We start from the raw sequence: 23,242 nt of genomic DNA on the forward strand, positions 1-23,242 counted from the left end.
CTGATCCGATTCCAGCCTAAACGGGGAGAAAACTCGTCGCTCGGTGGTTTCAGTGTGAGATCGGGTGAGTAGCTTTTTGGCCTCTTTACGCGTTAGCGAATGCGCAAAGCTGCCTGTGTGTAGCTACGTGCGGGAAGCCTTGCGGGACAGATCTCCAAAACAGCATGTTACAGCTAATATGTTCCCTCCTCTACCCCGATTCCTACTCATTTAAGTGTAGTTGCACGAATACGAACAGCTTCGAAGTACCTACAGAACGATTTGAGACGTGAATAGTTGGGTTTTAGTTTTAGTGCGGTGTGATTGACAGGCGCGCCGCCCGCACGAATCAGTTCTCCTGCATGAACCAATCACATCCAGGGGCGGGATGTAAATTAACCCTTAATTTTAACTCTTCAAAAAGAAAGTACGCCATGCAGTACACACTAGTGGTGGTAAATTCGGTTCATTTTATGGACTCGGGTTAATCTGAGTCACTCAGTAAAGTGATCCGGTTCACTTGAGTCACTGACATTCTGACTGATTCATTTACTGCATGAAAATGCATCCAAATATCACTTTGTCTTCCGTCCACTCATCTTCTGTAAATAATTCCTTCTCTCTTAATTCCCTTGGCACCTCACACTTCTCTTCTCAGTGACAAGCTGACACTTTTTTCTAAGTAGAATCTTGATCATGGGGGAGAGGGGGGGTGGACTCACCTACCAATCAGATATACGATAGATATACTTTATTTCATATCATATATACATATACACATGTACAGTACAATGAAATTCTTTCTTCGCATATCCCAGCTTGTTTGGAAGCTGTGGTCAGAGCGCCGGGTCAGCCATCGTACGGCGCCCCTGGAGCAGACAGGGTTAAGGGCCTTGCTCAAGGACCCAACAGTGGCTGCATAGCAGAGCCTGGATTTGAACCGCCAATCTTCCGGTTGATAGCCCAAAGCTCTACCCACTATGGGTATATTAATGGGTCAAGGGTTTAAAATTACCATGGGGGCTATGATACTCCTTAAGTGGTACAGTACTAAAGTAGCCTGTAAGCATTTGGATTTTAATAATAATATAACTATCAGGGGCGTAACTACAGGGGGGGCAAGTGCACTGGGACCCATGGCAGGGGGGGCCCTCCACGACATGAACTCAACCTCTCATCTCACTTTAATTTAATTTCACCTACCTTTAATTCATTCTGATCAGCTATCAGCATGCAGCATATATATATATATATATATATATATATATATATATATATATATATATATATATATATATATATATACTGTATATATATATATACTGTATATATATATATATATATATATATATATTAGGGCTGTCAAACGATTAAATTTTTTTTATATATATGAAATTTGTTGAGGGGGCCCAAATTTTTTCTTGCACTGGGGCCCATGAGCTCCTAGTTACGCCACTGATAACTATATTTTGTTGTTGTTTTACTTACAAGAAAAAATGCTGCATTACTAATCTATACCTCCACTACTGATAATAATAATAATAGCATGTGCATAAAATCAGCCACATAACAAACACCAGTGTGTTTAACCACTTGTTTATTGGAATATTTAACTTATTACTTAGATTCACGGACTGGAGTGAAGCCGGTTCAGCCAAATCGTCTGAATCCGTGGTGTTTCGGTGAGTCTGCTCACCTCACCCGCGACCAGTCTCATAGGGCTCAGGACTCATAGGATCCAGGTTAATTGAGATTTCGGACTCGTGACTCCTGATTCAGTACAAATATTCAAATCATTAACCCAGGTGATTCAGGAACCGCCAAGCTCTAGTACACACTACTGACTGCCAGTGCCGTTAGTAGTTCTCCCTGAGTCGCTGGCAGTAGTGGTGTTGCGATACTGCAAAATTTGGTATCGATCCAATACCAAGTAAATACAGGGCCAGTATCGCCGATATCGATACCGATACCGATACTTAATAATTAAGGTAGCTGCATCATAAAATTGCTAATTCTGAATGAATTTTCATGACATTTAAGTGTATTATTGTAATACATACATTGTTTGTAAGTAGCTGCTCTCAGTAGGGTTGTAAATAAATTCAGTTGTTTAAAGCGGTCCGATTTCTTGTTCCTGGTGCTTTACTTTCTCACAACGTTACCACCATGGCGTATCACCACAAAGCGGCTAACTCATACCACATAGTTGTGTTTGCTGGGTGAAAAAATTTGTAAATTTTTAATAGTGACCTAATATATGTGTCCTTGTTAATTTAAAATAAAAATCGATACTATTCTGTTTACATTTATAAGCACAAAGTCAAAAGAAAAGCCAAAACACGGAATAAGAGCCTCACTACATGCTCCGATTCATGTGCGTAAGGTGCATCCATACTTCACCTATGTATAGTTTACTCTGTTATTTCCATAAAATTCAACAAAACTCTCTAGTACACACTACTGACTGCGGTTAGTGTTTCTCCTTGGCTTGCAAGCAAGATTCACACCTAAACACAGAATCTAAATATATAATACACCAACATTAATTATAGGTCATATCTGGAATGAGTTTGTATTATTGCGTTATATGGCTGCCTCAAAATGCACACTATCATACTAAACAGTGTGTATAAACAGTACACATCAAACAGTCCACCAAAACATACTATGCTTTGTACATGGCCTACTTTTGTTTTAGACCAGATACAGCTGAAGTCTAGCTGAAGTTTACATGCACTTGTAAGGGACACGGATATAACAGCAGTCAATATCTGAATGATTTCTGCAATTGTTCTTTCTTGCAATTGTTCTATCTGAATATTTCTTGCCAAGAAGTAAGACTTTCCTTGTCCATGTGATCAGCAACAAACTTCACTTTAGAAGCATTGGATTCATTAATGTTCAGAAGCCTGCTTGACAGCAAACAGCATTGCCTACATTACAGCAGCTTCTGATTAATACCCGTTTTGGTGGTGCTTAGATTGCATCTGAACGTCTAGAGCAGGGGTGTCAAAATCATTTTCACCGAGGGCCACATCAGCATTATGGGGCCCTCAAAGGGCTGATTGTAACGAATACTGCTGTGATTGCAGTCTGCCTGTTAAGTTTTGGACAATTTGTTGTTTTTCTTGGAGGTAAAATTCTGTGTCAAAATGCTAAATTGATACTGTATATTTATAATGTATATCTACATTTATATTGTACTCCTACTCCTACTACCACAGACACAGCCTCATAACACAAGAGACGTACCGGTTTCTCTTCTTGAAGCACAAACTTGTTTTCACTTTTACATATTTCATTAAATTTCCTCCTTCTGCTTCAATTTTCTCTTCTTGTACATTTTAGGATTATTCGTAAATATTTCTCAACATCACTTGTTGGAAAACCACCTCGGTTAAACGCTGATGTGGAAACACTGCCATCTAGTGGCGGGATGCGGTCACTTTGCGGGTCACAAAATCGGCATGCATTGTGGGAGATGCAGTTTATGTACGATTTTACTGTGTATTTTAAGACAATCATTAAGCTCTCGTGGGCCGGATTTGGCCTGCGGGCCTTGAGTTTGACACGTGATCTAGAGAGTTTCTCCCACCACAAGCTTTCCAGCTTTGAGACCTATGTTGGATGTACTTGCAGTCAAAAAAGCCCAAATTGGTCAGATGTTACCAGCTGTAGTCGATGATAATCAATTTGGGTAATTTGAGACCATGGCACAATGGTTAGGTGACATTATCAGAGGTGGAAAGTAATGAATTACATTTACTCGCGTTACTGTAATTGAGTAGTTTTTTTGTGTTCTTGTACTTTTTAAAGTAGATTTTACAACCAGTAATTTTACTTTTACTTAAGTATGTTTTGTATAAAGAATTGTAATTCACTACATTTTAAATAACATCCGTTACTGAGTAAAAAAAAAAAAACGCTAAAAAAAAATCGTGTCCGGGAAACTGCTGCAGTGAATGCTGGGATGAAAAATAAACTGGTGCTAAAATAAAGGAGCTGTAATCTAGGTATAGAGGAGGGAAGGGTTAGTGATGTAAAGAAGGCTGGTCTATAGAATCCACAATTAATCCCAACTTCAGTGGTTATACAGTTTGAAAAAGTTTTATGGGATGGTCTGTACTAAAATGACACATTACACATCCCTAGATGTTTTAAATGTTGTTTAAACATGTTTTTTTCTATTATATTTTAATTAAAAACAACTATTGTGAGATTTGTCCACTTGTCCTGTTTGCATTACACAGGAGAGACACCCCCACCCCCCCACCCTCTCCTGTTAAAAAAGTAACTAAGTAACGTTTACTCTGAGTACATTTTAAATGAGTTACTTTTTACTTGAGTAGATTTTTAGAGTAGTACATTTACTCGTACTTAAGTACAAATTCATTAAAGTAATAGTACTTTTACTTGAGTACAATATTTTAGTACTCTTTCCACCTCTGGACCTTATACTGTATTTCTAGATTACTATTAATGTACTACTTTGTAGAATAAACTTCGTGAAAGTTTACATTTTTCCTTCATGGAAAAAGAACAGTTGCAAAAATCATTTTATGTCAGGTCAGACATGACATACGTGTCCCATACAAGTGTGTATAAATGTCTGACTTCAATTATTCAACTTTTACTCATTTCTTATTACTTTCAGTCTATATGACTCTCTGACAAGTGCGAATGCTTCACACTTTCAGGGAGCACATCCTGTGTAAAACTGTGCCAAGTTTAGTATGTGTAAAAACAAAAATCTTGTTTAAATCTTTAACACGAAAGAGTGTTTTACCTAGGTGTACAAAAGAGGGCTGGAATATAAAACTAATTAATATAAAACTATTAAAATGGTAAAGAGCATCATAAAACTCACTGTAGGAGGCAGCACACGGAGCGGAGAACATCTCCTGTGTCCCAAATAACATCCTATAAAGTGAAGCTTGCAGGCTAAGCCGTGTTCTTTTTGCACTTTGTACAGCCTGATACAGTGAGTAATGCAATTGCACCCTAAGCATCCTGCACAAATTGGGTATAACGTACCTGCCAAAATGCTGGTAGGACATGTGGTTCCTAAGAACACTACTGCCCTGCTCGGTGTGCATTTTATTATTCTGTACCTGTAACGTCAGCTAAGTTTATAGTTTTGCTGGTAATATTGCTTCCAAGCAGATATTCCTTGTTTTGGGCTATTTATTCAAATCCTGCTGTGTGTGTACATGCCTTCATTTAAATTCAGCCCCCCATACACACACACACACACACACACACACAAAGCATATTCCAGCACGCCTGCTGTTTCATTTATAAGTAATGTTTTACAGTGTGCTATTTTGGCTTAAAAGCACCATTTGGACTTGAATGGATATAATTGCTATTTTAACAATCGTTCTGCACTTAACTACCCATAATTATGAAGTAAAAACATGTTTAATTAATGAATTAATCAAAACTGTTGTTGTATTTGGTTGCATTCATCCGTTTCTCAATTCTGACCCAGCGACAGAGATGCACCCCCATAGGATGAGGCTGCCACCATGTTTTGCAGTAGGGGTGGTGTTAGCCAGGTGACGTGCAGTGCATGTTTTTGCCAGACATCGTGTCTGCTGTTCTGTTCAAAGAGTTTCACTTTAATCTTATCAAAACAGAGAATCTTTTTCATGTTGCCGAACCCCTTTACATGGTGTTTAGCAAACTGCAACTAAACAGTGCCTTCCACAAATCTTGCCACTCTTCCATTAAAGGCAGATTTATGTAGTGCTGCAAGAAGGGTCATCTGTCCAACAGGTTCCCCTTCTCTGTACAGGACTTTATAGCACTTTTCCACCAAAAGAACTCTGTTCTGTTCGGGTTTCTTTGAACCTTGGTGTTTTTTAGAGAACCGACGCGCGTTTCTACCAGTTTTTGGGAACCAAGCCTGCGTCATCAACGGTGGACGCTGCGCAGCAAAAGTTAAGAGTAGTGATGTGATGGCGGAGCATGTAGTTTACCTGCGAGCATTTGTGCTGTTGTTACAGATGTTAATTTTTATATAAAAAGCATCGATCAGCTATTGGTGATAAGAAGATGTAGACATGTTTGTCACCATTGTTGCTTTCTTTAGCGCCATCATGTGAGAAGCTTTTTGCACTTCGCTCTTACCTTGACGCTTGGTGCAAATACCCTGTGTTTAGCTGTATTTACTTCGCGTGTGGTTGTTAAGCAGCTCAGGGTTCCGAGAATCGAAAAAGCTTAACGTAAAAAAGCGTAACGTGGCTGAATGTACTAAAAGTCGACACGGGAACACTAAACTTCTGTCCCTTTCAGTACATTAAGCCACGTTACACTTTATTTTTCACGTTAATTGTTTTTCGTTCTGTCCGGGTCACTATTACCGCGTCATATCGCACAGTTAATTTGAGGTGCTTTTAAAATATCAGCGGCAAACTGGCTCAAAATTAAATCAGGTGAACTTTAAAAAATGGAAGCGACAAACTTGTGAGAAACATATGGACTACAGTCAGTAATTGTAGAACTACAAAGTGCTTCTATATGGTAAGTGGAGCTGATAAAATGGACAGTGAGTGTAGAAACAAGGAGGTGGTTTTAATGTTATGGTATCATGTTATTATAGTGGTGCTGTTGGGCTGAATTAAAATGCAGCCTTTGTTTGTTTACATGACCTACAGTGCATATCATATAAGTTATGTCGTGTTTTCTGTAAAGCTGTTTTGAAACTGAGATTTGTTTTCATGTCATTCTTTTATAGACCTCTACAGGGGTGATGGCAAGACCAAGCCACAGTGAGCATGTCCTGCAGCAGCTCAACAACCAGCGGGAATGGGGCTTCCTGTGCGACTGCTGCATCGCCATAGGTGACATTTACTTCAGGGCCCACAAAGCTGTCCTGGCAGCCTGCAGCTCCTATTTCAGGATGATGTTCATTAGAGACCAGCAAGGGACGGGACGCCTCGACCTCAGCAACATGCAGATCAGCGCCGAGTGCTTCGACCTGATCCTGCAGCTCATGTACCTCGGCCGCATCGTTGTGGGTCACTATGAGTTCGAAGAGCTGAAATCATCTATGGCTTACCTGCAGATGTACTATATCCCTGACTCACTGGAGGATCTGCGAGACATCCGAGCATCCAACCTTACACCTTCGTCTTCTGCTTCGTCTTCATCTAGCTCCTCATCTTCCTCAGTTGGGGGAAAGATGATGTTCGGTGTTCGAATGTTTGAGCAGCAAAGGCCGAGTCCTGCAAACAGTGAGCTTGTGCCCAAGATTGCAAACCCTCCTGCTCGACAGAACGTTACCATACCTCCGGTAAGACCCATCGAGGAAGTGGTCCTGCCCCTTGCCCCAGCCACTTCAGAGAATTTGGTGGACCAGCCATGTGACCTGAGAAAGAGGACCTCTGGCCGAGGCGCGTCCTTAAAGGAGCGACCCCGGTTCGGCCGCACGTACACATGTGACGACTGTGGATTTGTCTTCAGCTGCGAGAAGCTTCTTATCGAGCATATATTAACGTGCACCAACCGTAAGGCATTCCAGACACCCAAAGTCGGCATGGCGGTGGACAGTGACTCCAGCAAAGCTGAGAGTTCAACCTCAGAGGGCACAGGAGAACAGAGAGCGATTTTCAAGGGTGAAGAAGACTGGCCCGACCACAAGTCTGAAACAGAAGCAATCAACAGGTCCACGGCCACTGGAATGGACAACGAACCTTCCCTGTCCACCAACGTCAAGATCAAAGTTGAGCCAGAAGAGGACTCGGACACAGAGATGGAAAGCATCAAGTTAATCAAGGTTGGAAATCATAGCGTAGGAAGCTGCACCGTGCGCCGTGGGACGTTCAGAGACCATATGAGATTTGACAACGAGGAAGAAGCCGGAGTTTCTGGCATGGATGAGAGTAACAGAGCTCTGGAGGGCCACAGTAAGGAGTTGGACCCAGAAGCGAGGGTGCACGGGGTCAAGGACGAGAACCAGAACGCAGAGTGCAACCCTTGTGAATTGTGTGGCACCTTGCTCACAGAGGAGAACCAATCTGCTCATTACATCTCCAACCATATGGGACACATATGTGCATGTGGAAGGTGTGGCCAGGTGTTAATTAAAGGCAGGCAGCTTCAGGAGCACGCCGAACGTTGCGGCGAGTCTCAGTGTGCCGAAACCGATTCCCTGGGTGAAGAATCCCCTTTGCCTGAGGAAGGCCAGGCCATGGACGAAGGTGCTGACTTGGGCTTCCGCTGTCCTTTATGTGGCTTAATATTCGAGACCGAGAGCCTGGCTGTGGAACACACTCTGGCCTGTCCTGAACAGGACAACTTTAGGCCGGCCACGATAGAGGACGGTGGCGAGCCTGACCATCGGCGCAAGCACTTCTGCTCCATCTGTGGGAAAGGTTTCTACCAGCGGTGCCACCTCAGAGAGCACTACACCGTCCACACCAAGGAAAAGCAGTTCACCTGCCAAACCTGCGGGAAGCGATTCCTGCGTGAGCGTCAGCTCCGACTGCACACCGACATGCACAAGGGGATGGCCCGCTACGTGTGCCCCGTGTGCGAGCAGGGCACCTTCCTGAAGCACGACCACGTTCGCCATATGATCTCCCACCTGTCTGCCGGGGAGACCATCTGCCAGGTGTGCTTTCAGATCTTCCCCAGCGGGGAGGATCTGGAGAAGCACATGGACGTTCACTTGTATATCTGTGGGGTGTGTGGGGAGAAGTTTCGCCTTCGCAAAGACATGCGGAGCCACTACAATCTGAAGCACACCAAGAGGCAGTGAGAGGCACCACAGGCGATTTTGAAATAAGCCATTTAATAAATGTGAGAGCAAATCTATGCACTTAGACACCAAATAACCTAGAAACTGCACTTTTAATGATATACATAATCCAGGTCATGTGGAATTCAGTGCCTCAAACTTATGACATACCTTGTCATTTGTTAAATCTCAGTTATCGTACTCTATATATGTACTTATTTCACACACAGAGTAAGAAAAGTTTGTGAACCATTTGGAATGACCAGAATTTCTTCATTGATTATCATATATAACATACTGTACATATTTAACAGATACAACACAAGCAATTGAGGGTTAAGTTCTTGCTCAGGGTTCCCACCGAAGGCGGTGGTACAGCTTAAACCAGCAACCTTCAGATCAGTAGGTCAGTACCCTAAGCGCTGATCTACCACTCCCCACAAACAACCGTGTACCTTTCATGTTTTGATAAACCACATTCATTATTTACAGTCCAGGCATGGTACAGTATTTGCAGGACACTCACTCACTGGAGGAGTATTAAAAGTACATTTTATTAACACTATGGTAATTCTTCAATTAAAGTCATTTTAGTGTGGATTGATGAACACTTAGATAATAAGTGAAAGAGTTTGAAAAAGTTGAGCATGGTTCACATTTTAAAGATCAGATGCACCTCTACGACCTTATGCTCCAATCTCTGTATTCATGCTTCCTCTCCACCAATGCCGATCCCCGCTCTGATTGAGGAGAACGAAGCCAACCCACACCCCCTCCGACACGTGGGCATCAGCCGTATGCATCTTGTCACCTACACTTTGACGAGTGCAATGCGGATCAGCACTGTGTACGGAGAGACACACTCTAATCAGCGCACTCTTTCCTCGTCTCTATGCAGGCGCCATCAATCAGCCAGCAGAGGTCGTAACTGCATTAGTTGTTCATGTGGCCGCTCAGCCCAGCCGGCAGGCAGAACTGAGACTCGATACGATGTATGCAAGATCCCAGCTCTGGTGTTCTAGCGTGTGTTTTTACCGCTGCGCCACCTGAGCGGCATGACCTTTAGTTATTAAACTACAGATTCATACATTGTCCAACACAACATGGACTGTGAATAATTAATCAATGTGTTTCTGTTAGAACTGTACTGTATAGAAATTAAAGCCAGATTTTATGTAACATACAGAACTTCACTCAGTTCCAAACGGTTTACAAACTTTCTTGTAGCTGTGTATTTTCAAATATTTGATGAAACAGTCAAGGGTCCTTATGTGAACCTGCTTATAAATGTTTGGTAGTAGCAGGGTTCATATACAGTACGTCCCCAATAAGGACCTTGTTGGTGCTTTATACAGAATGTTCTGTTACATTAATAATGTAAAAGATAGCGGCCCTGACAGACTCTTTATTAGTTGTACCCTTTCATGAATGATATAACCTTGGTTTAGAGTAAAAAGACTGCGTAGCATTAAGATTTTAGAGCAAAACACTAAATGATTACATTGAATAGAGTTCTGAAACACTCCTCCGTTGACTCCTGAGGCTATTTTAATGTTTCTCATTAGTCTGACGTTTCTTCAACGTAATCTGGGGTTTCATGTAATATAGTTAAACTATGCAAGTTAAGCTTATTAATAATGAATCGACTATATTAAAATTGCTGTCATGTCTTTAGAGTTGAGCTACTGGTTTTCTGTTTAAAAAGCATGAGTGATTCTTTTTTCTTTTTTATAATTCCCAGTGGAGGGTTTACCATTTATGGGTTCAATTATTTTACACTGCTGTGGTTATCTAAGGGTAACGGGTGAATAAAGTCCTGTGTAAAAATCCTGGTTCTTTAGTGTACAGAAGTGTGTGTGTGTGTTTGTGTGTGTGTTTGTGTGTGTGTTTGTGTTTGTGTGTGTGTTTGTGTGTTTGTGAATATACACTGATCAGCCATAACAATAAAACCACCTCCTTGTTTCTACACTCACTGTCCATTTTATCAGCTTCACTTACCATATAGAAGCACTTTGTAGTTCTACAATTACTGACTGTAGTCCATCTGTTTCTTTACATGCTTTGTTAGCCCCCTTTCACCACAGAGCAGGTATTATTTAGGTGGTGGATCATTCTCAGCACTACAGCGTCCTGTGACCACTGATGAAGGTCTAGAAGATGACCGACTCAAACAGCAGCAATAGATGAGCGATCGTCTCTGACTTTACATCTACAAGGTGGACCAACTAGGTAGGAGTGTCTAATAGAGTGGACGGTGAGTGGACACGGTATTTAAAAACTCCAGCAGCGCTGCTGTGTCTGATCCACTCATACCAGCACAACACACACTAACACACCACCACCATGTCAGTGTCACTGCAGTGCTGAGAATGATGTACCTTTATCAAGGTAGCAAGACTTTGATCATTAAGTACTCTTGTTTATTTAATTAGTATCACCTTAGTGATAATTACGTCTCTAATGATTGTGGCAGGAGGAAGGGAGACTTGATTAGACTAGATTTTTCCCCACATGCTTTCTAAACGTTTGTTAAGTTTTGGGAAATAAATGATTTAAGTTTGAAAAGTGGAAATGTAAGAACACCACAGCTGTAATGTACTGAACCAGGATTTTCATGGATGGCTGCATTCACTGGGTCATTGTAGGTAAACTTTTTGAAATGCTTGCAATATTTTTAACAAATCTTTTATGTTCTGTTAGGATGCAATGAAATAGCAGGGACATGTCTCATTTATTGCATGTTACCTAATGTTAGACATTAATCTTTTTGTTTTGGTGTGGGTGCAAGATATAAGCTGTGCACTGAAAGTCATTTTTCATTGAGAAATAGTCCTAGAAAGGACATTTGGGGTGTGTTCAAAAACCTAGTGAGCTGCCTTGCTGTCTTACTGCCTACATAGTACACTAGATTGTGTATTAGAAAAGAATTTATGTTCCTTACTTAGTGCACTAGATAGTGTACTAGATAATATGTTTCTTACATAAAGCTTTAGGTAGCGTATTAGTTAACGGATTTGTGTTCCTTACATAGTGCACTAGATTGTATGTTCGATCATAGGTTTATGTTCCCTACTTAGTGCACTAGACAGTATATTAGACAATTGATTTATGTTCCCTACACAGTGCGCTAGATTGTATATCAGATAACGGATTTAATACGCGATGGGGAAAAAAGTCTGTGTCGCCTGCGTGCGCGTGTGTGTGCGCTCTTGGCCGCTCGTTCTAGATTCCGGGAGATTTTATCTGACTTGCGGGCATCAGGGAGCCGCTATGTATATGCGGGAGACTCCCGGAACTTCAAGGAGACTTGGGATGTCTGTCATTGACTTATATGTCAGGTTATTCGATTATACTTAGACAGCGATCCCAATGGGATGGGGTGGCCCGAACTTGCAAATAAAAACACTTGTGCAAGTTTATACAAATTAAAATAATAATTAAAATAATAATTCATTTACGTTTGAAAATAACTCTCCGCACCGTCCGCCATGTTTTTTTATTTTTCTGTGAGAAAAAGTTGTGCCACACTGAATGCTGGGATTGCTTTGATCACTAAGGACGTTTCGGATGCTCTCTCGTTCTTGAGTCAAAATAACATTGAAATTTTAAGATGCCTAACTAGACAGCTTATTAAGGCATCTAGGATTTCGAACAGCCTCATTCTCGGGAGCGCACATAGGATGACGTAAAATGCGTCTATGTAGAGAGCTCACTAGGATTTCGAACACATCCTTGATGTCAGGTGAAGGTGTTAAAAATTCAATATTATACTGTGATTATGCACAAGATTTTTAAGACTTTGATATATCATTAAAGCCTAAGTTCAATTGTGCAGACCTGTTCCTAAAATTGATTATTATACATTTGGGTTGTTTTACTTTGTAAACTTTATAAAAGTAGCCTAATGATCAAGCTGTTTCGCAACATGTCTCATTTCTCTTAACACAACATTTTGAGTTCTGTTCGATTCATCGGGTTTTGGTGCCACATTGAAGTATGGAACAGGAATCTGACTGGTTTATTCAGTGATGTTTATTTTCTTGTCTGAATCGTTACTGTCTTGATTTGGGTCATTATCTTATCTTATGCAAACTTCTGGACGAGTGTAAACAGTTTGGACAGCAGGAGAGGAGAGCATCTCTCAGTGCTGTCACCCAGTTCACATTACTTCTGACCATTTTGAATAAATCTCATTTGCACCCCACAAATGCTGTGATTTTACTGAACTGTTTCATATTTACAGAATAATCGCGACCCTGACCTGCATGGATTAAGAGGTGATAAAACAGGCAGTAAATGAATAAACAATGTGGCCGGTAGGTGGTTATATTTGCATTATAAACGAGTCGTTTTTATTAAACAATTCTAACATCATTTAAATTAATGGAAAAAGGAAAAAAAAATCTAAACATTACAAAAGCAGATCTGATAAATAGAAACTGATTTTTTACATTTTATGTTCTTTGCAAGTTTAACCTTACAAATGAATACTCAGTTAGCTGTTGCAATTACATGACGAAGATACACTGATCAGCCATAACATTAAAACCACCTCCTTGTTTCTACACACATTGTTCATTTTATCAGCTCCACTTACCATAGAGAAGCACTTTGTATTTCTACAATTACTGACTGTAGTCCATCTGTTTCTCTGCATGCTTTTTTAGTCAATGGTCAGAACCCCCATCTGTTGCTGCTGTTTGAGTTGGTCATCTTCTAGACCTTCATCAGTGGTCACAGGACGCTTCCCACGGGGCGCTGTTGGCTATATGTTGTTGGTTGGTGGACTATTTTCTGTCCAGCAGTGACAGTGAGGTGTTTAAAAACTCCAGCAGCGCTGCTGTGTCCGATCCACTCATACCAGCACAACACACACTAACACACCACCACCATGTCAGTGTCACTGCAGTGCTGAGAATGATCCACTACCTAAATAATACCTGCTCTGTGGGGGTCCTGAGAGAGTCCTGACCATTGAGGAACAGCATGAATAAAATGGACAGTGAGTGTAGAAACAAGGAGGTGGGTTTTAATGTTATGGCTGTTCAGTGTATGTTTCTCTTATTTTGTAATCCATGCTGTTGTAGCATTACAGACCACAGTCATAATAATATATAAATACATTTGGAGTTAAACTCAGGTTCATGGTAATGTAACGTTAGCCCTGAAAATAAAGTGTGCCTGTATGAACTCAATTCTCAGTGCAGTTACCTGATTTCACCGCCAGGTGGAGCGATGGTTTCATCAGGTTAATATTTACTTATTTATTTTTTTATTCATTAGGATTTTAACGTCATGTTTTACACTTTGGTTACATTCATGACAGGAACGGCAGTTACTGGTTACCTCAATAATTCACCTCACTTGAAGTTGAAGAGTTGAAGAGTTGAATAGAGGCTTTATTGTCATTTCAGCTGTATACAGGGACATATTGAAACGAAACAACGTTCCTCCAGGACCAGGGTGCATCATAGAACAAACAGTGCAAGGCAGTACAATATACACAGTGCAGATAAACAACAGTACAATAAATACAAAAGACATTTATAATCTAAAAAAGTAATTAAGGAAGACAATACTAGAGACAAGTCTAGTGATGGCCAATGAGTAAATGATCAGGTTAGGTATAAAACAAGTTTTTGGACTGTGGGAGGAAACCGGCGCTCCCAGAGGAAACCCACACAGACACGGGGAGAACATGCAAACTCTACACAGAAAGGACCCGGACCGCCCCACCTGGGGATTGAACCCAAGACCTTTTTGCTGTGAGGCGAGAATGCATTAGAATGATATTACATGTGTTTTCTATTCATTTGTGTCAACCATTTGTCCAGGCGCTAATCCATCGCAGGGCTTCAGCCACACCTTTCAGACATGTCAGTCATGTCCCTTGTGCACACCACTACTACCTCAGCTAATTGTGCCTGTTGGATGCCTGGCCAGTGTGATAGCACATTTAAGATTCAAACCGAAGAGCTCATGATGAGAGCATTAGACCATTAACTGTCTGTTTGAACTGTTCTGTGCAGACCACTAAGTTGCTTCCACTCCAAACTCATTAAATCATGTCTTCTCAGACCATGGGCAACACTAACACTAAAGAGTCCTCCCCAAACTACGTATTGCTATTAAGGAAATATGGGTGTGCACTGATCCCCAAATCCTTTATGTACCTAGTTTAAAGTAATCAGTTAATCCTTACAGTTAACAGGTCCTCAAAACTGTATTGTTAAATTAGATGCTACGTCAGGGGTGCATAAGCTTTGCATGTTCTCTTTTGTGTCAGGCAACATCAAGTGTTCAGTTTGGCTCTGGTAAATTGTTCCTGGCTTGACTGAGTTGATGGTTGAATGTGGGACCCAGTGTTCCCAGGATAGACGCTGTTACCTGTGTATGCTATCACATTGTAAAAGAAAATAGTGCCTTACAGTGTTTGCATTTAAATAAAAAAGTTACAAAGGAAAATCAAATCACTGAATGTTTAAACATAATAAAATTCTGCCCAACACAAAACGAAAATGTTTATTTTCGTTTATTTTATACACGGAAAATGTTTATTTCAGCCGTTATCTAAACAAACGGTGCTTTCCATGCTGCTGTATCTCTAAACTGATCTCTCACTGTTTGTCCTCACTTTTCCGGCACACTGAGTCAATCTGATTTACCCCCTATTATCCGTAATTACATGTTCCGAAGTATTAGTGTGCCTGTGCTCAGACCTGCTCTTCCGTCTGTTTAGTATCATGTCCTGGTAGCGTGGACCTGGTTTGAGTTGTTTTTATAAGAAGATGGGTGTCTGGTCTTCAGAAGAACAACACATGCCCACCTTAAAATAAACAGTGTCACATTATTATTAGTCACACAGGTACAGATCAGAAATGTTGTGTGATCAGATTTGATTCTAAATGCCACAGACTTGATCTTACATTTACATTTTCAGCATTTAGCAGACGTTTTAGGGACTTACCATAATGAATGAATACAATTTCAGCAATTAAGGGTTATGGGCTTTTGAGAGCTTTGCTCATGGGCCCAACACTGGTAACTTGGCAATGGTAGAGCTTGGATCTATCCATCCATCCATCCATCCACTGTATCTAATGGTTTTCTTTTGCATTATTAGGAAATGAATCTGCACTCCTAAACTCTGTTAATGGAGTGACTGTAACCCTCGGTGCTCTTTCTTGGCATACAGTGCTGTTCCTGTAATATTTTGTTTGTCCTCTTAACTGATTGGATTTTTTTCGATTATGTAAACCCATGTACTGGATTATCTTTAGACCCTCTTTTATCACAGTTTTACCTGAAAAGATTGGAAGGTGGATATTTACAGCTTCCATGTTAATCTGTTAATCTTCTCTGGCTTTGAGGACAGGGGGTGTGTCTGTGTTTGGGGTCTGTGACTAGAATAAATGTTATCCTACCTAGGTATTTAGAAAGTGGATAAATTCACTAAATAGGTTAAATTTCATCAGTTTGTCTTTATAGTTTTTTTCTTCTTCAATCTATAAGGAGAAACTGACAGGTGAATGGAAGCTGGTATATCTCTGCTATTTAAGGTGGCATTTCCTCATTTTATTACATGGAAACTCACTGCATGCCAACTAAAGTGATAATGAGATTAAGAGTCTCGGGTCAGTCAGTCTGTTTTTTTGTAGAAGATTTATTGGTTCATCTCAGGATCCATAAAAGCTTTATACATCCTGAATCATGATTTTAGCTGTATGCAATTAAATCTGCATCTCTGATTAACCACCTTAAATCTGATTTATGTTTGTTTCTTTATTAGGATTTTATGGTCATGAATTCTAGATGAATAGACAGACAGAAAGATAGACGGACAGACAAATAGATAGACGGATGGACAGACAGACAGACAGACAGACAGATAGATAGACAGATAGATAGATATAGACAGACAGACAGACAGACAGATAGATAGACAGACAGACAGACAGACAGACACAGAGATAGATAGATAGATAGATAGATAGATAGACAGACAGACAGACAGACAGACAGACAGACAGACAGATGGATAGACAGACAGACAGACAGACACAGAGATAGATAGATAGATAGATAGATAGATAGATAGATAGATAGATAGATAGATAGATAGATAGATATAGATAGATAGACAGACAGACACAGAGATAGATAGATAGATAGATAGATAGATAGATAGATAGATAGATAGATAGATAGATAGATAGATAGATAGATAGATAGATAGATAGATAGATAGATAGATAGATAGATAGATAGAGATAGATAGACAGACAGACACAGAGATAGATAGATAGATAGATAGATAGATAGATAGATAGATAGATAGATAGATAGATAGATAGATAGATAGATAGATAGATAGATAGACAGACAGACACAGAGATAGATAGATAGATAGATAGATAGATAGATAGATAGATAGATAGATAGATAGATAGATAGATAGATAGATAGATATAGATAGATAGACAGACAGACACAGAGATAGATAGATAGATAGATAGATAGATAGATAGATAGATAGATAGATAGATAGATAGATAGATAGATAGATAGATAGATAGATAGATAGATAGACAGACAGACACAGAGATAGATAGATAGATAGATAGATAGATAGATAGATAGATAGATAGATAGATAGATAGATAGATAGACAGACAGACAGACAGACAGACAGACAGATACAGACAGACAGATAGATAGATTCCCCAATTATATACTTAGAACCCTGGTGTAACCTAATACATTTATTTATTTATTTATTTTAAATACACAAGTTTCTTTACCAGTCAACACGTTCCATAGATAGGAAGAAAAACTTGGGCCGACTTGTTTCTATGGACTGTAATTAAATGTACTTCCTGTTATCAGATTCACAGCTGGAATATAGGAAACACTGGCGACATCATTAAAGCAATACAGATGGGGGCAGGTATCCTGTTTATTGGCCACCTGCTTGGTTGTGTTCAGTTCGCTCCAGCTGTATTGATGGGCTTCCATGAAGACAGTTGGGTGGTTCTGGAGGAGCCTGTGGTGAGTAATATGGTGTAATACAAGTGTTATCTATGGGTCAGTAAGCATTGTTAAATAAATAATACTATTATAATTATAATTACAGCAGCTAGACGGGCTGGGAGTGAGTGACTCAGTAAGGTCCTGGTAGGTCGTCACAGGTATCTGGAGCCATGCTGACTGCAGTGCATCCCACAGCTGCTGGAGGGGGCGTGGGGGAGGATCCATAAAGCGAACACAGCGATCGAGGTGGTCCCACAGATGCTCAATTGGGTTCAAGTCTGGGGAATTAGAGGGTCAGGGTGGTACATGGAAGTCTTGGTCGTGCTCTTCCAACCAGTGTCGGACATTTCTAGCCACATTGTCTTGCTGGAAGATCCCATCCGATCCAGGGAAGACAAACAGCATGTATGGGTGTACGTGATCTGTAAGGATGGATTCATACCCAAATCGGTTTAGAGCACCTTCATTTCTGATGAGTACATGTTGGGAAATCTAAAACAAAAAGTACACTATATGGCCAAAAGTATGTGGACACCCATTCTTATCAATGAGTTCATGTATTTTTGACTTGCCCATTGGTAACAGATGAATAAAAGCACTTACATAAAATAACTGATATGCTTTCAACTTTATGGCAACAGTTTGGAGACACTTTCTGGATAAAATTAAATGCTGACTGTAAGCCAGGTTCTCTTATTTAACATTAGCGCTTGACCCTACAAATGCTCTTTTCACTGAGTGAGCACATATTCCCACAGACACACTTCTTATTCTTATTGAAAGCCTTTGTTGCGCATTCTTTCTGTGTCTGTTTCCTCCCATAGTCCAGAGACATGCAGTCAGATCACTTTGAGCTACTAAAAATTGGCTTAAGTGTGTGTGTGTGTGTGTGTGTTTGCCCTGTGATGGACTGGCGACCTGTCCGGGGTCTTTCCTGTACCCCCTTCGAATCTGAATAGGATAAAGCGTTGGTATAACAGACAATGAATGAATGAATAATAAACCTAAATTCACTGATTAGGAGGGGTTTCCACATACACTTGACCACATACTGAACTTCCTGTATCCATTAGAGAGTGGTGATTTTAATTGAGAAGCTATTAGCAGCTAAGAGATGAATGCAATTTTAAAAACTGCAAGTGCTACACGCCTTGGCTAATCCATATAAAGCTAATTAGATCTTACCACAGACGCAGTGAGGATGTTTAGTGTGGTTTAATTCAGGCAGAAAGCCAGACGGTGGACGGTTACACTGACGTTAGACTGCATTAAAGACTATTAAACCAGAATCAGTTAGTGTTATCTCACCATGTACATTTCGTAAGCTACATTTGAGTGAACAGCTATTTTTACTGTATTAGGTTCCTCCACTCATGTGAAGTTAGAAGGCTGTGTAGATAAGGTATCATATAATTATGGAAGTAATTAAACTTGGGTAATTAAACGACTCATTTCCTGTTGGGAATTCCTTTCAGATGAAAGGTTTTGTCTGTACACTTACCATAACCGGTCTGCTTTGTACAAATTGATTTTAAGGGCTTGCTCTTGTGCTTTAACCCATTCTCTCGTGGTGTAACCCAGCCCCACACATTAGCTTCACATTAGTGGCTGATGACCAGACATCGCTGTGTTAATTCACCACTAATGTAAGATTATTATTCCTTCAGAAAGTTTTGCTTTTAACTCATGAGAACTTTTAGCCCAAAAGGCTTGGAGGTCTTTAGGGTGTTTTTGGCAAATATGAGGTTAGCAGCGTTTTTAGCTTGCAACTCTACCATGGATTACATAATTTATTTATTTATTTTAACGTCATGTTTTACACACTTTGGTTACATTCATGTTAGAAACAGTAGTTACGGGTTACCCAAGATTCATCAGTTCACAACTTTAACGTCAAACACAGTCATGGACAATTTTGTATCTCCAGTTAACCTCACTTGCATGTCTTTGGAGGAAACCGGCGCTCCCAGAGGAAACCCACGCGGACACAGGGAGAACATGCAAACTCCACACAGAAAGGTCCCGGATTACATAACTACATTTTATTATCCTGATGTACTGTACATTATATAGATCTACATTTACATTTTCGGCATTTAGCAGACGCATTTATCCAAAGCGACTTATAGTACAGTGACAGTATAAGCAGTTGAGGGTTAAGGGCCTTGCTCAAGGGCTTAACAGCAGCAACCTGGCAGTGGTGGGGCTTGAACCAGCAACCTTCTGATTACTAGTCCAGCACCTTAACCACTAGGCTACGGCTTGAGATCTAACTGTTATATGTTGTATTTAATCATTCTAATATCATGCAATTTGGAAATATAATATCAGGAATTCTTTGGTCTACATCAGCGGTCCCCAACCTATTTCAATGTACTACTCACAGATGATCTGCTCCCACCTAGGGGTGACACCCATAAAAAGTAGTGTTTTCATTGCTGATGTAGCAATCTGTAATTATTTATTCTTTCTGTGCGGCCCGATAATAAATGACCCACGGACCGGTCCTGGTCCGTGGCCTGGTGGTTGGGGACCACTGGTCTACATGATTAATGCAAATCATTTCATCAGTATTTCTATATGTAGTGAAGCTTTAGTTATTTCTCCTAAACTACACACAGCTGTTGACAGATACTTTTTTACTTTACTTTACGTGATTCCATATTTAAAAGCTCATTCTAAGGTGTTTATTTAACTCACATCTTTATTTACCAGACAGGTGGCATAGTGGCTCACTGTCGCCTTACAGCAAGAAAGTCCTGTGTTCGATTCCCAGGTGGAGCGGTCCGGGTCCTTTCTGTGTGGAGTTTGCGTGGGTTTCCTCCGGGTGCTCCGGTTTCCTCCCACAGTTCAAAGACATGCAGTCAGGTGAATTGGAGATTAAAAATTGTACATGACATGATGTTAAAATCCTAATAGGGCAGCACAGTGACTAAGTGGGTAGCACTGTCGCCTCACAGCAAGAAGGTCCTGGGTTCGATCCCCCGGTGGGGTGGTCCAGGTCCTTTCTGTGTGGAGTTTGCATGTTCTCCAAGTGTTTGTGTGGGTTTACTCCGGGTGCTCCGGTTTCCTCCCACAGTCCAAAGACGTGTAAGTGAGGTGAATTGGGAGATACTAAATTGTCCATGACTGTGTTTGATATTAAACTTGTGAACTGATGAATCTTGTGTAATGAGTAATGAACTACTGTTCCTGTCATGAATGTAACCAAAGTGTAAAACATGACGTTACAATCCTAATAAATAAATAAATCATTATAATATCATGCAATTTGGAAGTATAATATCAGGAATTCTTTAGTCTACATAATTAACTGAAATCATTTTAGCAGTATTTATATACTGTATGTAGTGAATCTTTAATTGTATCTGCAGACAAGTACTTTTTTACTTCACTTTTGGTGATACACCATATTTAAAAACTGCTATTCACATATAAATGTGTCCATTTAACCCACATCTTTATCTACCTGACAGGTAGCACTGTCGCCTCACAGCTTAGGTTTGATCCCCAGGTGGGGTGGTACGGGTCCTTTCTGTGTGGAGTTTGCATGTCCTCCCCATGTCTGTGTGGGTTTACTCCAGGAGCTCCGGTTTCCTCCCACAGTCCAAAGACTTGTAAGTGAGGCGAATTGGGAGATACTAAACTGTTCATGACTGTGTTTGATATTAACCTTGTGTTACAAGTAACTACCATTTCTGTCATAAATGTAACCAAAGTGTGTAAAACATGATGTTAAAATCCTAATAAATAAATAAATCATTCTAATATCATGCAATTTGGAAGTATAATATCAGGAATTCTTTGGTCTACATAATTAACTGAATTTATTTTAGCAGTATTTATATATGTAGTGAATCTTTAGTTGTGTCCACTGACAAGTACTTTTATTACTTTACTTGCTGATATACCATATTTACAAACTGCTGGTCAGATATAAAAGCGTCCATTTAACCCACATCTTTATTTACCTGACAGGACGAGATCTTCCCAAAACTGTTCCCACAAAGTCTTTATACACTTGTTAGTAACAGCTGGGGCTGAAACACCTGAACTCAGTAACTGCGGGAGTTGTTTAGATACCTTTGGCTATGTAGTTTTTATTTTGCTATTTGGTTAGACGCACACTTATTTTACAGGTTTTGGTCTCTTAAGGGTTACCAACTAGTTGCTCTGTTGTGTTTTATTTTTAGTCTTTAAGGTGGAACATAGCTAATGATCCCAATCTCTTTCAAACTGTCTCTGTTTGGACATGTAGGACATTTACATTATATATATATATATATATATACAATTTATTAAGACATCTTATAGCATCACGTGAATAATTCTAAAATAGTTGTTATATTGCCTTTGTTTTAACTTTTTTGTAATGTGTTGCAGGCTTAAAAAGCAGCATATTTACAAAAGTCATGGAAGTTATTAAGGAAATTTTTTTTTTTTATTTGTGTTGCTTTTAATTAGTAGACAGTTCACAAATCTGGTGTTAAGTGTTGCTTACAATCCAGCACATTTCTAAGAATCAGAATATGAATATACAGCAAAAATAACTTCAGACTTGAGGTGGTGGTGATGGTGTTTGCATGGGCCTTACCTTCTTCTGACTCAAACACAGTTTAAGGTGCCATCATAACCTCTGAGCTTAGATATAACCATTATGCAGCAAAAAGCTTTGCAAAAATAATATCTGACTGCAATTTATTCTTCAATTTATTAAAACAAACACAAAAATTAGGATTATATGTACATATCTCAAGGTGGACATTCAAAGTGGACATTTGCAGTAGACGTATACAAAATAACAAAACAAACTTAGACAACACTATGGATTTGTATATTCAGCACAGTGTGTTTATTGTTTAGACTTTCCAAAAATACTTTTCCAAAAGTTTTACCAACGCTTGATGTATCAGTAGCAGTTCTAATGTATTTAAAGAATTAAAAATCGAACCCTAATTTGGCTAAAACATCAACTAATCCACATTGTGTATTTGTTAAAGGTTTATAGTATATAAATATAAGCTAAACAAAATGCTAATCTGTATTTCAGCTTAGAGATAAATAGTAAAAGAGAGAGAGAGAGAGCACAAATACTCACAGTCCTTTTCCTTAATGCAAAGAAGCATAGATGTTACATATAAAACCGAGTCAGTCCAGCATTTTATACTACATTATACCATAATTCATAATAAACACTATTAAATGTGAGATGTGCTAAAACTCATGTGGTATCTTCTGTATGATCCTGTTCAGCAGAGCTCTCTACATCACCCATGTCCATAAGCGTAAATGGTTCATAGTCTATGCTCACCAGTGGATACTGGCTTGTCCACCCCAAGTTCACTTCAGTTGGATCCTCATTTGGATATTTATAAGCAGGTTTGTGTTGATGGATCGTTTTGTCTTTGTCTTCTGCGCCATCACTTGTGGATCCCTCGTATCTGTTTGGGTTTACAGTCTCCAAAGATTGCCAGATGTGATCTGGGATCT

General features: G+C 39.9%; 1 protein-coding gene across 1 annotated transcript; it reads left to right on the top strand.

The window, feature by feature from the left end:
* Positions 1–10,952, top strand: zbtb1 (zinc finger and BTB domain containing 1). Its single transcript, XM_063001449.1, has 2 exons — positions 1–64; positions 6,719–10,952. The coding sequence occupies exon 2, from the start codon at positions 6,734–6,736 to the stop codon at positions 8,741–8,743; it is 2,010 nt and encodes a 669-aa protein (XP_062857519.1). The 5' UTR covers positions 1–64; positions 6,719–6,733; the 3' UTR covers positions 8,744–10,952.
* Positions 10,953–23,242: the final 12,290 nt, after the last annotated feature.

Source organism: Trichomycterus rosablanca, chromosome 9 (assembly GCF_030014385.1).
Source record: "Trichomycterus rosablanca isolate fTriRos1 chromosome 9, fTriRos1.hap1, whole genome shotgun sequence".
NCBI classification, from domain to species: domain Eukaryota; kingdom Metazoa; phylum Chordata; class Actinopteri; order Siluriformes; family Trichomycteridae; genus Trichomycterus; species Trichomycterus rosablanca.